This window comes from Sminthopsis crassicaudata, chromosome 2, assembly GCF_048593235.1.
Source record: "Sminthopsis crassicaudata isolate SCR6 chromosome 2, ASM4859323v1, whole genome shotgun sequence".
NCBI classification, from domain to species: domain Eukaryota; kingdom Metazoa; phylum Chordata; class Mammalia; order Dasyuromorphia; family Dasyuridae; genus Sminthopsis; species Sminthopsis crassicaudata.
The window spans coordinates 660,887,737-660,904,581 of NC_133618.1; the positions used below are offsets into that span (position 1 = coordinate 660,887,737).

The 16,845-nt window shown below is 56.5% G+C and overlaps 1 protein-coding gene across 2 annotated transcripts in view; it reads right to left on the minus strand.

The window, feature by feature from the left end:
- Window positions 1–4,474: 4,474 nt before the first annotated feature.
- The window catches only part of ARID3B (AT-rich interaction domain 3B), a 52,169-nt gene continuing 39,798 nt past the window's right edge, over window positions 4,475–16,845 (minus strand). The window contains exons 5-9 of one of the 2 annotated variants that reach the window (XM_074296997.1): window positions 10,446–10,629; window positions 10,025–10,293; window positions 9,627–9,881; window positions 7,386–7,484; window positions 4,475–6,760 (exon numbers count right to left, since the gene is read on the minus strand). In XM_074296997.1, coding sequence (XP_074153098.1) covers window positions 6,597–6,760; window positions 7,386–7,484; window positions 9,627–9,881; window positions 10,025–10,293; window positions 10,446–10,629 — 971 coding nt within the window. In that variant the 3' untranslated portion in view covers window positions 4,475–6,596. The remainder of the gene's footprint in view (window positions 6,761–7,385; window positions 7,485–9,626; window positions 9,882–10,024; window positions 10,294–10,445; window positions 10,630–16,845) is intronic. The other variant, XM_074296998.1, reaches the window with a different exon arrangement.

The window sequence follows — 16,845 nt, forward strand, 5'->3', positions numbered from 1 at the left end:
AATTGGGGTTCAGTTCTCCAAATTTTAAAGAGAAAGCCCCATTTCATTTGATTTTTAAAGTTCAGAATAAACGTTTTTTAAATGTGAGTTATTAGAAAGAAACCTAGGCACCCTACCCATCGATATCAGAAGCCCCTCCCTTGCCCCCTGCAGCTGCCCACCCCCATCCTGGCCTCAGTCTTCCAGAGTTTCTGGGCCGCTCCAAGCCCAAGGGAATCGCTGTCCACCCTGGCCGGGTGCTGACCACCCTCCCCATCCCCCAGTCCCAGGGATTACCTGCTTCCTGTTCATGGAGGGGACTGCCAAGAGCCTGGGGGCCCCGAGGCCAGCCCCCTGCTGCAGGCATGGCCACGTCTCCCAGTGTAGACGACCAAGGACTAGCTGAGGCCCGAGGCCCTGAGAAAGATTTCGGGGGGCGGTCCGGGGCCCAGTGGGCTTCGCCAGCGCCTGGCCAGCCGCAGAGCTCCGGGTCTCAGTCGCCTCGGGCCGGGTGACAGATTGCTGAGTAGGAGCCCCGGGCGCCAGTGTGAGACAACTCGGTGTATCTGGAGATTGAGCAGAGACCGCCGCGGCTGCTCAATTCCCCGCCCGCTGAGAGGCGGGGCCGCCCGGAAAAGTCCCCCCCCCTTGGGTTTTTGGGTTTTTTTCCTCCCCTCGGGCGGGGGGGGGGGGAAATTATGCAAGGACAAGTCTAGCGGGTAAAGCACCGCTCGGATGATCTGGATTCAAATCTTAGCTCAGCCTCTTACTACCCGGCTAAGCCCAGGAGAGGCTTTTTACTCCCCTAGGTTTTAAGGAGACTGGGGGGGGGGAGGGGAGAGACAGGGAGGTGGGAGGCCAGCTCTGATTCAGCAGAAAGAAGTGGGGGGCAGTAGCTTTCACTCTCCGTGATCAGAGATGCCATATAATGTTAGAACTGGGTGAGACCTTAGGGACTGAGCCAGACAACCCCCTCAAGTTCCAGATGAGGAACCCGAAGCCCGGAGATTAAAGTGACCAGAACTAGGACAAAGCAGGTTTTGGTCCTTTAGACCAGAGGCCTTTCCACTGTATCAGGATGCTTTTCCCTTAGCCACAGCCTCACCTTCATGCCTCACCATCCATCCAAATCAGCTTTCAAAGCCAAACAAGTCCCCACCCCCTCCGGGAAGCATCTTTAGCCATTCCAGCTCTTACTCAGTTTCCCTTTAGGTGGAGAAAGGCCACACATATCCCACTTGCTCAGAATCATCATCATCCTCAATCATCTGTCCTGTTTTTCTTTAACTTTTTCCATGCATTTGAGTGTCAAAGTTCCAGAGACATGACCCAGGGAAGGATTCAGATCATCTCCTGTCTCATTCTCTCATGGAAAGCGTTACCAAGAGCCCAGAAAGCCTGGGGCCAGCCCCTGCTGTGGTCATTGGGATTGGCATAGACCTGGAAGGAAGACTTCCTACTTGGATGAAATGATCCTCATGGGTGCCAATGCCAACTAGTCAGCCCAGTTCCTGAAGCAACCCCTGAAGAAGTCAAGAACCCGGTCTTTTCTTGGGAAGGCAGATGCGACCAAAACATGAGTCAGATCTGAGACTTCTTAGTCATCTATCTTATCTCTGGGCTTCAGGGTCTCTGAACATCTCAGGTCTTGCTTTGCAAGCCATGTCCACCCATTTTGTGAAAAGGTCAGAGAAGAAAACCTCTCTTCCTAAGAGAGCTCTGGGACATGTTTCTAAGCCTCAAGTGAGGTCCCCTGGGCTATAAGGTGTTGCAATATCTTGATTTCCTAAGACACCCAGAAACATCCCTGGGGACATGTTAGAGACCGGGAAATGGAAGTGTGGAGAGCGGCAAGTCGCCCAAATCAAATGGGACCCAGGTCACCTGACTAGGAGACCAATATATTCTAATATTTTTATTATAATAACCCACTTATATAGTTCTCCCATATGCTCTTTAATTCTAATCACAAATATATTACACAACCCAATCCCCCAAACATGTCATTTTCAGGCTGTTTTTTCAGACTACAATACCACGAGGCAGGCAGTGCAAATCATGTTGCTCCATTTTCTGGATGAGGAAACTGAGATAAATGATCACTGAACTGTCTTGCGGTCACATAGTTAATAGATTTTAAAGTCAAGATTGGAATCCAGGCTCCAAATCATGCTTGTAACTGTTATGGCTAGCATTTATAAATGACAAAATTACAAAAATTGCCTCATTTGAGCCTCACAACAGCCCCGGGAGGTATTATTTTCCCTATTTTACAGAGGAGGAAAATGAAGCCAATAAAAGGTTAAGTGGCTTGCCCAAGATCTGCTAGTGTCTGAAGCAGGTTTCCAATTCGGTTCTTCCTGACTTCAAATCCAGTGCTCTGTCCACCCCCAAACCGCCAGCTGCCTCTGATCTGTGGCTTTCCCGCCCCTGAGCTTCTTGGGCAGGTTAGGAAAGACTGGCCGGCCTCGTGTCCCTCTCATCCTAGGTATGCTCTTCTTCGGCAGGGTCCGCACTTTGTGTCTCACCCCTATCGCCCAGCACTGGGTTGGGGAACTAGTAGACATTTGACCTCTCTTTTGTCTTCCTTCCCTCGCTCCTGACATCTCTTCCCCTTATCCTTAGAGTCGGACTCGCTTTCAACAAACCTGAAATCTCTTTGTTTAGGACTCAGACTGTACTGCCTGAGTAGAGAAGGTCTGGCGGAGGTGATTCAAGGCCGATTCCAAAAGACCTGTGATGGAAAGTGCCATGGGCATCCACAGAGAAAACTATGGAGGCTGAATGTGCAGTAAAGCATTGTATTTTCTCCTTTGTCGTTTGTTTGCTTATTGGTTTTTTTTTCTCTTTTGTTCCCCCTTTTGATCTGATTTTTTTGGTGCAACCTGACAAATGTGGAAATATATTTAGAGGAATGGCACGTGTTTAACCTTTATTGGATTACTTGTCTAGAAGAAGAGGGGAGAGGGAGAAAAAACAGAAACACTTGTAAGGGTAATGTTGAAAACTATCTTTGCAAGTATTTTGAAAAATAAAAGCTTTTATTAAAAAAAAAAAAAAAAAAAGTCTGGGGGTAGCTAGGGGGCGCAGTGGATAGTGCACCAGCCCATAAGTCAGAAAAAGCCGAGTTCAAATTTGCCCTCAGACACTTAACACTTCCTGGCTGTGTGACGCTGGGCAGGTCACTTCACCCCAGCCTCAGAAAAAATAAAAAAAGAGTCTGGCAAGTGGAAGACTCCTGAGCCCTAATGCTTCCTGTAATCCCGTTACAAAGTGTCCACCTTCAAATGAGAACTTCTGGATCCAGGAAGCGGGAAGTGAGCTGCTGCAGTGGAGAGGAACTCTTCTGGAGTCCGATGCTGTCTACAACCTTGACTATCCTTCTCACGTCTGGGCCTCAGGTTCTCAAAGTTAAAAAAAAACTCAAATCTAAAATGGGTTTGGTTGGACTTGGTGACGTTTTGAGCTCCCAGGAGAGCTTCAGGACAGGGCAGCCGGCTCTGGCAGTGGGAAGGGGCGCTCTCCCGGCCCCCACACTTCCCTGGGTTCAGCAGGTCCAGAACGCACAGATGGAGACAAAATCAGGGAAGGAGGTGCGTCCCTTCTTGGACTGCCCCCTGGCGGCCAGAAGTCAAGCCCAAGGCGGCGAGAGCCCCCCAGGCTCGGTAATAAGCCAAGGATTAGGGCTGAAAGGGCGGAAAGGCGGGTGGCAGTCCCGCGAGGTCCCACTGTTCTGAGGAGGGGAGGGGACCGTGCTTATTGCTCCCACTGTCAAAGCCCGGGAAGAAGTCAGTAAGGCTGACGGCTGGACCTCAAAGGCGACCCGAGGGGCTGGAAGAGATGGCCCTCGGTCCTAAATCTCTGCTTGTGGTTCCATAAACGGGGAAACTGCTCCTGCTCAGGCAGGGCAGACGTCCTAAGCCTGGTTCTCCAAGGCTGGCTTCTGCACTCTCCGGAAAGCCTCATTCAAGAGCTCACCAGGACTCCCACTGGCTCCGGGTGCCCTGGACATCCCCAGAACATTCTCCTTTGGGGCCGGATTACGGTCACCCGGGCGAGCGGCTCCCGGCTTTCTGGTCACTTTGCTTTTGAACGTCACCTCATTCACCAGAACTTGTTCTCAATGATTTGCTGTTTCCAAATAACCACATTTTGGGGGTCCAGCTGAGCCCCAGGGGATGGCGCGAGAACGCAACGACTCTGGGGAGAACACTCACCTGCATCAATGCTCCTGGGGCTCTGAGAAGTCCCTCCTTGTCCTGGGCGATGGTGGCAGAGGGAGGCGTCCCTGACCCGTCCGGCAGAGCATCCCTCGGCTCAGAACCGGGAGGTCCCGGTACATGTGGTGGGAGGGGGATCGGCCCCTGGCTCCGAGCCAAAGCTGGAGGGGTCTCTCTCCCCCCAGCCTCGGCTCCCGGACGGCCTCGGCCCCCGCCACCCACTCACCAAGCGGCGAAGAGCTTATACGGCGTCGGCAGCAAAGAGCCCAGGCCGGTTCTTGTGAAGAGGTAGAAGTTTATTGGAATATAAACATTCAGAGAACGTGTAAGATAGAAAATAACCACAACATATACAGACCCTTGCTGTAAGAAGACATCTGAGGTATTCATCCACCGCCTAGGCTACCCAGGTGCTATCACATTTTCTTAGAATAGATAAGATATGGGGAGGGGGAGGAGGGAGCCGCGGCTGCCCTCACTGTTTGGTTAAAAAAAGGTCCTTTCTGGGGAAGCAGATCTTGGAGCTGGGGGCTCTGCTGGGTCCTCCCCCTCCGGCAGCCCCCCCCCTGTTGCCTTCGGGCTGGGAGGCGGCTCGGCGGGGAGGCCGGCGCTGCAGAGTCCGTGCCGCCGCCGCTTCCTCCGGGTGGAGAGTCCATCCTGCGTGACCGAACCCCTGAGAACTGCACAGCCAGCGAGGGAGGCCCGGCTCCTCCGGAGGAGGCGAGTCTCCAGAGCTGCTGCTTCCGGCCCGCCAGGGCCGAGCCGAGGGGTGGGCTCTCCGAGCGCCAGGGGAGGGTCCCCGGCCCAGGAAGGAGGCCAGACTACTTGGACTTATCGTGCTTAGTGGTTTTCCTTCCTCCTCCCAGTCGGGCCACGCTGACCGCGCCACACTGACACGAGAGGCGCTCACTCTCTTCCCTGCGGGAGAAGCGTCCACGGATCTCTGTGCAAGAAGTGCCTCCGGTCACAACATTCAAACAACAGGCTCCAGACCACGGGGCCAGAGAAGGGGCGGCCGGTGGGAGCTCTCTCTCCTGGGCCGGGCACCCTCGGAGGCCCCCGAGGCCTCGCCCACGCCAGGCAGGGGCACAAGCGCTGCCCCCAGACGCGGGACAGCGGGGTCCGAGTGGCGACGAGCCCCATTTTGGCAGGAAGGGGCCTCGATCTCCCAGGGGAAGAGTGAAGCCCGAGCTGGCGCGAGGAATGAGTGGAAGCGCCCCTCTCCTCTCTGGCTCCTATCCCTGAGTCATCTGCCTCTTGCCTTCCCTGCCCCGGCTCTGTGGTCCGAGAGAAGGGCTGTTAGGACTGGGAGACTAAGCTGTCTGCTTAGCTGTGGGGGCGGGGTGCTTTTTTCGTCTTTGGTGCTACAATAATAATAATAATTATAATTATTATAATAAAAATAAAAAAACAAAGTCAGCAAAACACATATAAAAAGATTTCAGAGATGCAAATACTTCCTGAAGAATCAAACATCAACAATTACAAATCTGAGGTATTTCAAAGATCCCGATGCAGGCAGTTGGGGACCCGGGTGGGGGTGCTGAGGGGGCCCCTGGAGATGGATGGAAAGGGGGGTGGAAGGGCCGAGGGAAGTCGAGGGCCTGCCTGGCCAGTGGAGTGTAGGCCCTGTGGATTTAAAGGTGAAAGGGATGGGCTGGGTGAGTACCCTTGGGTGACCTTGGACTAGACAAGACCCTGAGAAGCAGTGATCCCCTCCCCTCAGTAGATAATTCAGCAGTGCTTTGGGGCTCCCCAAGGCTACATTCAGGCCCCAGGCCCCATTCTGTGCGGCAGTTAAAAACGGAGCAGGGAGAGCCCTGGGTCTCCCCGGGAAGGGGATCCCCTCCGGTACCCCAGGACTTCCCGGGGCCAGGGTGGGTGGGATGGATGTTAAGGGAGACGCCCACCCCTCACTCAGGAGGAGGAGGGGGGACGTGACAAGAGATCATCTCTCCCATTTGATTCGAGGGAGGGATGAAGCTTAAGGACAGAGCTGGCAGGATGAGTCAGTGACAATGGGGTGATGATGACGGGCAAGTTGGAAGGGAAATAAATAAAGGGGAAGGCTTATGAAGGGGAATTCAATCCCCCTGCCGGCTCTCAGATTGTCGATACACTGTGCTGCTCCGGGTTGGGAGACACCAGTCACTTAGAGACCACCCCCTCCCCATCAACTAAGACAACGGCTGATTGGACAGCACTGCCCCCTCCCTCCCTTGCAGCTTCTTCCCTCCCCAGGGACGCAGCAGGACTTGAATGGGGCCGGACAGATGGGCCAGCCTGGGCCCTTGCTGTCCAGCTGGATGGTCTTGGAAATGGGTGCTGAGTGATGAGGTAAAAACTGTTCAACTCCTTTCCTGGCTCTTGAGGTGGGAAGCTGGGCCTTCCGACCCATCAGAGGGCCCAGCTGGTGGAGGGCTCTGCGCCGGGGGTGCCCCGTGATGAGGTAGGACTTGGGGAGCAGTGGGAGCTGACACTGCTGCTGCTGCTGCTACAGGTGCTCTGGGGGGCCGGGCTGGCGATGAGGTGGACCACGGGCTTCTGGGCGAACAGCACACCTGAGGCAAAGAACAGACATTGATGATTCCCACCTTCTCAATCACGTCCCGGGGGGAGCGGAGGGGCCTGCTTCAAGCTAACAGAAGTGACATCAAAGCCTAGAACCCCAACGTCCAGACTCGCTCCCTCGAGTTCTCAGACAACCCACTGCCGGCTCCCAATTTGCCTGGCTGCCCAAATGGCCGGGGTCTCCCCTGGAGCTCGCCCTCCTCCCATCCTGCCCCCAAAGGCCACGGGCACATCCAGGGCCGCACGGCTGCTCAGAGAGAGGGCCTCGGGGTCCCCCAGAGCGCTCCCTCAGAGGCTGGGGACCAGTGCTGGGCGAACTCCGAGCATTTTAAGAAACCTGGCACGGTCCCGTTACCTTACAGGCCCCGACAACACGAGAAGGGCTTCCGTGTCGATGAAGCTTCTGCTCTAAAGGGGACCTGGGACTGCTGGGAGGGCCGGCCCGGCTGCCCTTCACCTCCAACCCTCGTCTAGTAATTCAAATGTCGCCTCTCGTAAGGACTGAGGGAACCAAAGCCTCCCAGCACGGGCCGGCCCTCGGGACCACAGAGCACTCAAGTGCCCGGGGAGAGCGGCCGGACGGGGAGGAGGCTCCGGGGCAGAGGCTCCCTTCACCTGCATAGATGGTGCCATTGATCTCCACAGACATGTTAATGCTGCCAATGCCGCCGGTGGACAAGTTCAGCGCCGCCGCTGCCTCCGAGCGATCTTCTGCTGGGAGAGACGGAAAAAGCGGGGCTCGGTCAGGCTGGAGTTTCCCCTCCCGCCACCTTCCTGCTTCCCGGGGGGACGGCTTCCATGCTCTGCTTGGGGGCCCGGGCGCAGCAGCGAGGCAGGCCCTGCCCTGAGCCCGCGGTACGGCAGCAGTCTCCTCCAGCCCCCGGCCTCCTCTGCCTCCAGGACGGCCCTGAATCGGAGGCCTCGGCTGCTGCCCACATCTTCCACTGCTCCCTACCCTTCTGTGGCACCCACTTCATCCCAAACCCATTCCCGCTGACCCAGCGCCTCGGCCTCGCGATTCTGGAAGAAGGGGGCGCGGGAAGCCCCGATCTCTGCCAGCTCCGGCCAAGGAGAGCCAGGGTTTGCCCTGTGCCCTCCGTCACGGGACTCTCCCTAAGGCAGCGGAGAGCAGGGTTTCTATGGTTTCCAAAAGGGGGCCTGGCAGAATCTTCAGTTGAGAAGAATCTTTAGGAGGTTTTTTTGGTCTTTTCCTTTTTTAGTCCTTCGTCTATGACCCCTGGCAGACAGTCGGACTGTTCCTAGCACCCAGTGCTGCTCCACAGAGCCAATGGCCCCCCTCTCCCAGACTAAAACTTACTTCACCGTTAAAATTTCTCCGCGCCCCCAGCTCCCTCTCCGGCCTCTCTCCCCATGACCGGCCCCCTCAGCCCCGACCAGCCCGGCTCCCGCGCCAAGTCCCGGCTCCCTCCTGACGCCTCTGGCACAGGGTCCTGCGTCCCGCACAGGCCCGGCCCCTTGGGTTCTGAGGGCAGGCCGCCTCTCCCCAGGGAATCCAAGCTCTTCCAAGGCAGGAGCCTGTCACTGATGGCTTAGCGGCCTCGGGGCACTGATTAGTGGCTGTCACCAGACTTCAGAAGAGCCCAAATCTGCCCCCTTGGCCTTTGGGGGCTCGAGGACTGCCCGTCAGAGCCCACTCCTCAGGACTTCTTAAACTTTTCCCACTTGGAACCTTTTTGCCTGAGAAACTTTTACGTGAGCCCCAGCATACAAGTATATAAATAGGTAAACAAACCAAGCATTTGCTGGTAATAAATCATGGTTCTGTGACTTCCCCTGAGAGGGCTGTGACCCAGTTTGAGAAGCTGGGCTCTGGAGCTGAGGCATCCAACTCGGACCAGATTAAGATGGGACTAGGACATGCTTTAACAAAATCAAATGCATGGCAGATGCTGCTAATTTGTGGTTTTCTGAGTCAGTTTGCAGCCTGATGGTTTCTCTGAGTCTGACTGAGCCCCGCAGGACTGTGACTTCTCTACTCCAGACGCAGGTCGCTGGGGAGCCAGTTTTGTCCCTCAGAGAACTACCACAGTCCAAGTCTGCCTTTCTCCACCCCCCCCAGTCTCACCTCCACCTTTCTGAAAACAAGCTTTCCCCCAGAATTGCCTCAAAAGGGGAGGGGAAGACGAGGATGTGGCTCTGAGTTATAGAGCAGAAAGAGGCGCTCAGAAGCTAACTAAACTGGCAGTGCAGAAGGAAGAGCCTTAGGAAGCCCAGGACTCCGGCTCCCCGTCTCGGGCATTGTGGGCAGAATGGAAAGGCCCAGGTCCCTTCAGGCCCAGTCTTCTCCCCAGAGGCCCCGGTGCACACTACTGACTAAATCCCAGAATAAGCAGGAAGGGGAACAAAGGGAATGAGAGGACCCTGGGGAGGGGGAGGTAAAAGCAGGGGAGGATGTCAATCACGCTACCAACCCTGTATTTCCTCCTTCCTGTCACCTGGGCAGAGGCGCGGGGGCTCGAGGAGGAAGGACTCCCTGCCCCAGCCCCCGAGCTGGGCCTCCGTAATGACGGTCGCCCCTGCCTCCCGAGACCTGCCCTGGCCTTGCCTACATCTGGGATGAGGATGAACCCTCTAATTTAACTGGATCAAAAGGGTAGGTGGCTGGTAATCCCAGATGTTGCCTCTGAGGATCTGTGGCCCCTGCTTCCAGGTGTGCGAGGGGGGTGGGCAGGAGGGGACTGGCTGGCCACGTTCCCCTTGGGGCTGCTGCTGGGAGGGCCTGAGCGGGAACCGCTTCCCCTCCTAGGGCTCTCTCCGGACCTCGCCAGGCCCTTCCCCCTGCGGTCAGTAGCTTGGGACCCCGGAGGGCAGGATGCCCAGCTCTCATTTCCTCACCCCTGCCGTTGATTTTGACTTTCATGGGGAGCTGCCGGGCCACACTCAGCAGGTTTCGGTGGAAAGCCTGCTGCACGAAGCGCTGCTCCTCCTCGGTCATCCTCGACGCCTTCTTCTCGGGAGGCTCCCCGGCCTCCAGCCGTTCCCGCAGCTGCTCCAGGGTGGCGGTGCGGGGGCCGGCCTGCTGGCCTCCCGCCAAGCTCACTGGCACAGCCAGCCGGTTGGGCATGGGCACTGTCATGGCAACCCCGTCACCTGCTGAGGGGTCAGAAGGAGGGTGAAGGGCTCCCAGAGCAACACCTGCCAGCCCCCACGGCCCCCACTCGGAGCGCTCACTGTGGCCCGACGCCTCTCCCCTCTTCCCCTTCCTCCCCCTCCAGGCCCCTGGAGTCACTGACCTTTCCTGAGAGTCGCTGCCGGGGGCAGCCGAGGGCTGTTAGTCCCACCGCCGCTGCTGGGGGTGAGCCCGAGGATGGGGAACCGGATCTTGGGAGGGGAGAGCAGGGAGGTGGGCCCCGCGGGGGTGCTGGGGGAGTAGCTGAAGAGGGAGGAGCTGTAGCTGGGCCGCCGGCCCTCCCGCCGGTTGCCATCGATGGCCGCCTGGAGCTCGGCTGGGGAGCTCAGAGCCTTCTTCTCACATTCATAAGCATACAAGTACTTCATGTACCTGGGAGAAAGGGGCAGAGGATCGAGTCCCCAGCCTCCCTGCCCTCGTCTCCGTCCCAGGCTCCCGCACAGAAGGCGGCCTTGGGGCCGAGCTCGGCCCAGATCCTCCCCTCCCCGGGTCCAGGCTCCCTCCCCGGGGACCCAGGCACTCACTGGGTGCGCAGGGTGAAGGCCGCGCTGGTGATGGACGTGGGCAGGTTGAGGCCCTTGGTGATCTCTCTCCAGATCTTCTTGTTGATGATTTCCACCAGGCCCCCCTTCTCCGTAACCAGCTTGTACAGCATGTAGAGATCCAGGATCTGCTTGGCCATGATGGGGATCCGGTTGATGGGAGTCCCTAAAATTGCCCCAAAGGACAACAGAGAGAGAAACACAACATGAAAACCACGCAGAGACTTAATCAGGAACAAATACGAATGGATCTGTCCACTCAGGTCCCAAACCCTGTTTGTCCGGGAGCCTTCCGTCAGCTTGCTGGTCTCTGCACAGGGAGGTGAGCACTGCCATGTACTTACTAAGCACAATCACGTGCACCGCCTTGGGGAACACACACAGGAGAACTGCCGCCCGCTCTCGGGATGCCGGGTCTTCTCCGGGGTACCCGGGCAAGCAAACACCAAGGGCTTGGAGGGGAAGGGAGGAGACACTAAGTGCTAAAGGGGTCAGAAAGGGCCCAGCACGGCCGGGGACCTTGAGAGGCCACGAACAATTCCCTCATTTAAGAGAGAAGGATACCGAGGTCCAGAGGGAGGATGCCATTTGTCCAGAGCCACCACCCAGTTTGCATCTGGGAATGAGGATTCAAATCCAGGCTCTCCTGAGCCCCCGGTTAGCGTATGGCAGGGAAGGTGGGGCCTGAGCTACCAAGAGGAATGCCCCCCGCACGCGGCGGAGAGCGCGGGGGAATGATGGCCCAGCCCGGAGGGACGGCCCGAGCTCTGGAAGCAGTGGGGAGCCAGCGCAGACTTTTGAGCTGGGGACTGATGCGGTCAGATGTGTGTGTTAGGAAGACCGTGTGGAAGACTGGAAAGGGGGAGAACGAGTGGGAGATGACAATAATCCCCACCAGAGAAGAGGGTCAGACTGTCTGGCACCCTCCCCCCCAGGCCAGATGTGCACGGGGGGACCGTCCGGGTCCTTTTCAGCTTAGTCACCCCATCCCTGCCTCCAACATGCCCGACGGAGGGTAAGGCAGACAAGCTGGGCAGCTTCTGGGGCTCGACAAGACAAACTGGACGCTGCCCCGGGACTCTGAGAGAGAACCACGGGGGTGTCCAACAAGGACCTGGCTCTCCCTGCTTCCTGCGAACACGATTTGTTCCCCCCCAGACGCCCAGGCGGCTGCAGAGGGAGCCTCCTGTGCCTCGAGGCAGCCCAGACCTGGACTAGTGAGAGCGCGCGCCCTGCCCACCCTGTGCGGCCCCCTCGGCCTCCGGGGGTCGGATCTGGGAGCAGAGTCGGGGGCTCACGGGCCCCCAGGAGGGAGAAACGAGCATCGGCCCAGCCCTCCTCCCCGGGCCTCCTGCAGCCCCCTCTAGTCTGGGGCCGCCCCACGCTCCCACTGAGCTGGAAAAGCCGCCTTCTCCCACACATCCCGGCCCTTCCCTGCTCTGCCTTTGTCTGGCCCGCTCCTTCAGCAGCTGCGCCGGCGGACCTTCCCCCAGGAAGCCTCCCCGTCGGCAGTGGCCGGTGCTAATCACTCCCCCGGAGCCTCTCCCCGGGCTCCTTCCCTGCCCAGCCGAACGGGACAGTAATCCGAGTGTCCGTCATCTCCCTAACGAGCCCATAAACTCCTCACGCGGAAGCCTGGGTCGTGTCAAGCTGTCGCGTGTCTCTCAGCATCCTGCCCCGGGAGGAGCCCAGTAAACGCCTTTCCCTCTCCGGCTGCACTTTCCCCTCAGTAAGAGCACGGGGCCCCCCCTCTTTCCCGTTGTGTGACTCCAAGGCACAATTCAGAAGATTCGAGACTCTATCAGAAGCAGCCCCGGGTTTTCCCGCCCGCTGCGTCCTCTCCCCGCCCTGCCCTTGCCCACTCTGGCGCGGCTGCAGCTCGTTCCCAGGTCCCTTGGGCACCGGGGCTGACGCTGTGGGCACGCCGAGAAGCCGCCTGACCGGCAGGCCTCGATAGGCCGGGGGGCAGCGAAGAGGTCCCCCTTCTGGATCTCTGCCCCGTGGGCCCTGGGGGGAAGGGCTAGATGAGCTTCCGCCAACTGGCCACGACGGGAAGGGAGCGGAGCCAGGGACTTTATTAGGAAACCTGGCACCAGGCAGGAAGGGCTGCTAATGAGCACCAGGGGACGGGCGGGAGGAGGGGGGCAGGGGCCTGGACCCTGGTCCTTTCAGGGCCAGCCCCAGGCCTGTCAGAGCACATGATGGATTACTGTCATCTGGCAGCCTCGGGATTAATGATTCAGAGGTCAGAGGGGAGAATTCCAGAGGGAAAGGTCAGCGCCCAGGTCAGGGTAGGAGACTTGTTGCCTTTTGATGGCAAATTCATTTTACTGTACACAAGCTGGCCTCTGCCTCGACCCTCCCCCACCCGAATCTCTGAGATCTCTTATTCAGCGGCCCTGTGGGCCGGAGGCCCTGTTCCGATCAGATAAGGGGAGCCCCAGACTCTGCCTTTCCTCCCCCACATTCTACCACCAGGGCTTTTTCCTTCTATGTCCTGGAATCTCAGCCCCACCGACTAGAGCGGTGCTGAGGGTTTTTTTGGGTTCTTTAAACAGGTTAATCCAAATCAGATGGAGGTCTCAGAGATTTGAAGGAAAAGGGGGACAGAACGAGCTGCCGTGGGAGCTCCAGACCAAGAGACGTTTCTTTGGAAGGTCAAAACAGAACCAGAAAATGACTGATCGGGAAGTCCCCATGCGAGGCTCGGAGAGGACTGGCGCCTTTCTTCTCTGTGCCATCCCTCCCTGTGCTGAGGCCTGGTATCTCCCCTCCCTCCTTCCTTCCTTCCTTCCTTTCCTCATCAGCTCCAAGTGACGTGTCCGTCCATCTGCAACCCTCTCCTGTCCCGCGGTCTGCCCGCCGCCTCTGAGAAGGAGTGGTGACCTGCCCTTCTGGGCAGCCCCGGCTCGAGAAGAGACTCTCCTCTTACTGAGGTTTGGGCCAAGCCCACGTCCCTTCAGGACTTTCCCTCCCTTTCCACGTGAGCAACAGAGCCGGGAGGATAAGGCGGCCGTGCCAGTCTGGGGCCCGGGGCAGGGCCAGCTGAGAGGTGCCCTGGTCTCTCCCGCTGCCACCCTCTGTCAGTGACCACCTTCACCCACGGGGCTGCCAGCTGCCAGAGACCTCCCATACTTCTTACCTCCTGCAATGGCAAGTGCAGCGCCTCAGACCCAGAGGGAATAGGACCAAGTGTGCCGAGCGATGGAGGCACAAACTCCCCGCAGTGAGCTCCTGGCCAAGCAGCCCAGGTCACCCACCCAAGCGTCAGAGTCCGCGGCCCAACTCGGGTCCGTACAACTCCAGGCTCCACCCAGCTCTGGCTCTCAAACCTCCCTGTAACCAGGCCCTCCTCTCCCCGGACTCCTTCCCAACAGGAGCCTCGGGGTCCCACTAGCATCTCAAACTTGGGCTGTACCTCGGTGTACCCATCCTCCCAGACCAAGCTCAGCCTCCTCCTTGTCCAGGAGGCCGTCCCTCCTCCCCCCAGCCTTCTCTGCCCGCTCACTGCCCCGCTGCCTGGTGCCTCGCCTTAGCACTTCCGCAGGGGAAACAAGCAAGGAGGGGAGCTGTGAGGCTGGGCCTGGGCAGGGCCCTCCCCGAGGATGGAGAAAATGGGGCCCCAAGAACACAAGGCCTGGCTGAGCAGGGCAGGAATACATGCATGACAATGAGAAGCGTCCCCAGGTAATCTGGGGAAACCAACTCCAGCTGCCTTGAAGTCACAGCTGAAAGCTTTCCTGCTGGTCCCTCAGAGAAATGCGGGGAAAATCAGGTCGGAGGGAGTTCTCTGCTTGCATTTCTCGGTAACTGCGGTTGGGGGGTGGGGAATGACTGTGCAGCAAGAGAATCCTCCTCCTCAGCAGGGACCGACGGCCATCATTTGTTTCAAGGAAGCGTCCTGCCTGAGGGTCTAGTGATATACAGCAGTCTCTGATCTCTCCCCTGGGCGAAAGAGAAACAGGCGCAGTGGGCCATTAGTGTGCCCCAGACAAGGTGCTTCTCTGAGAATCACACGTGATTTCTGTGCTCCTGCTCATTGGCACAAGGGGCATCAGGGGGTATCTCACTGGCTCTCTTTGTGGCTCTTCCAAGGGCCCCAGAGTGCTCTGAGCACCCCCGGGGAGCACTCCCGGCCCCTGGAGCTGGACTTCTACAAACAGCTCATCAGGGATCAGGCCTTGTGAATGAGCTGATCATACAAAGGGCCCAGTGGCTCCAATAAAGTCCCAGGTTCCAGTCTCAGTCCCTGCAGTCACTCCCATCACTTCTCTAGGCCTCAGGCTCTGCCTCCGTTTCAGTATCTTCCCCAACTCTAAGGACCACAGGGCCTAGTATCTTGTCAATGGCCTCCAGCTTATCTTCAAATAGAGAACTGAACAGAGAGAATGAATGTCCCTCCCCTTATTTCCCGGCCGCCCCTAGGCCAGGGAAGGGGCAGTGGGAGAGGTGGCACCTGGAAGCTAGAGAAAGCAGGAGAAATGCTTGAGCTGCCCCTAAGCCTGGAGAGTGCTCCTCACCCCTGCAGGTCTGAGGCGGAGGACGAGGAACAGCCCGGCAGGGATAGAAGAAAAGTCCTGCTCAAGTGGACAGCAAGAATGCCTCCCTCCGCTTCCCACTTCTACGTGACATTGTTCTAGAAATGTCAGCAGCAACAACAAGTCAAGAGAAAGAAATTAAAGGCTCAAACCTAGGCAAAGCAAAGACAAAATACTACCCAGATGATGAGGAATTGACATTTTATCTAGAAAACCCCAGGGAATTAGCAAAGAAACCAATTGAGAAAATATATTGAGCAACTGATAACTACAAAATAAGCCCACAAATCAACAGTATTTCTATAGAAAAACAAAATTCCATTGAAAACAACTAATAAAACCCATAAATTACCTGGAAGTGAATCTTCCAGCTGTGATATTCTTTGACCCTGTGATACTATACTATAATAGAGAATAGGAGAAATCCCTTTTTATTTAAAAAGTCAGCTATTGAATGAAATTCCAGTATCAGGTTCTCAGGTTCAGCTTTACTTTGTTTCCCTTATTTTGATCTTCCTTGATTTTCATCTTCCTTGTAATTTCCACTTCCAGGTTAATTAAACAATTCTAGGAGAGTCAGTAGAAGACACATGGGTCTTTTCTTGGGAGGAGTATCTGCCCCAGCTAGGCCCGCAGTACCACAATGACCAAAGCTCTACCTAATTGTGGCTGGTTGAACATGGGAGCTTTTGACAATAACTCAAATCATACAAAAGGCTTACAGAAAGGCTGGCTCTGGGGCATGTCTCCCTTTTGCTTCTTGGAGCCAAAAGAAGACAACTAATAGTCTTATATTATTATGTCTTTTGTTGATAAGCAAAATCACCCTCAACCACAAAATATCCTGACATTATAACAAAATACAAACTCACTATCAAGTAGAAAGGTCAAAGGGCAGAAGGCTATTTTAGTCAACTTAAAAATGAGGAAACTAAGGTTAGGGAGAATAAATCAGAGAGATGAGAAGCAGGTCATGAGGGGGCTTGTGTGCTAGCTTAGGAGAGGCAGCAGTAACAGTGCCATTTGCAGAACAAAGACTAAAAAGCTTCTGCCCTAGGCCGGTAGGAGTTGTGAGCTCCCAATCATAGCATCTGAGTTAGAGGGACCTTGGCAGCCATCTAGCCTGATCCATCAGGCTCCCCTAATTCCTCCTCATGAGGGCCTTTTCCTACAGTGCTTGCCACTCGGCCGGCTTTATTCCTTTAAGATTGATGTTAATCTGCTACGTGTAGGTATTGGGAAAGAAATAAACAAAAATCCAGAGTGCTCTTGTGGGTCACTACTACTCCCCCAGCACAGCTCCCAGAGGGGGACGTCAGCACCTGATGTGTAAGCCTGTGGACTGTCAGTCACTGCACTCAAAGCGGGAGCTGGAATCGAGGGTAATTAATCATGTTCTTTTTGACAGGAGTCCTGGGCCTTATCTGCACCCCAAGAAATGCCACTGGTCTCGGGTTCCCTCCTCAATAAAGGAGACTGACAGGTCCAACAAAGCAGCCCCTTATCAGATTTCAGCCTGGAAGTTGGAAGCAGCCTGAGGCAGCCATGTACAAGGCTTTTATGGAGACCACGATCTACTCAAAGAAGCTGGGATTCTTTCACCCTTGTTGTTAGGAAAGCCACTGGAGGCCAATGCAAACAGGGTGCACACCCAGGACTGGCATAGCTATTGCTATAAAAGGATGCTCTGAAATGGCAATGCTCTGATAAAAAGTCTGAAAAATAGCTCTGTTGGATGGGGATGGAAGGAAAGGAGATGATCCCCTTTTGCACAAGAATTGGGAGCAAGACAAGAGCAAAATGTTGAGGGGAAGCCCATCTCCCTCCATCCCCAGAGTCTACAT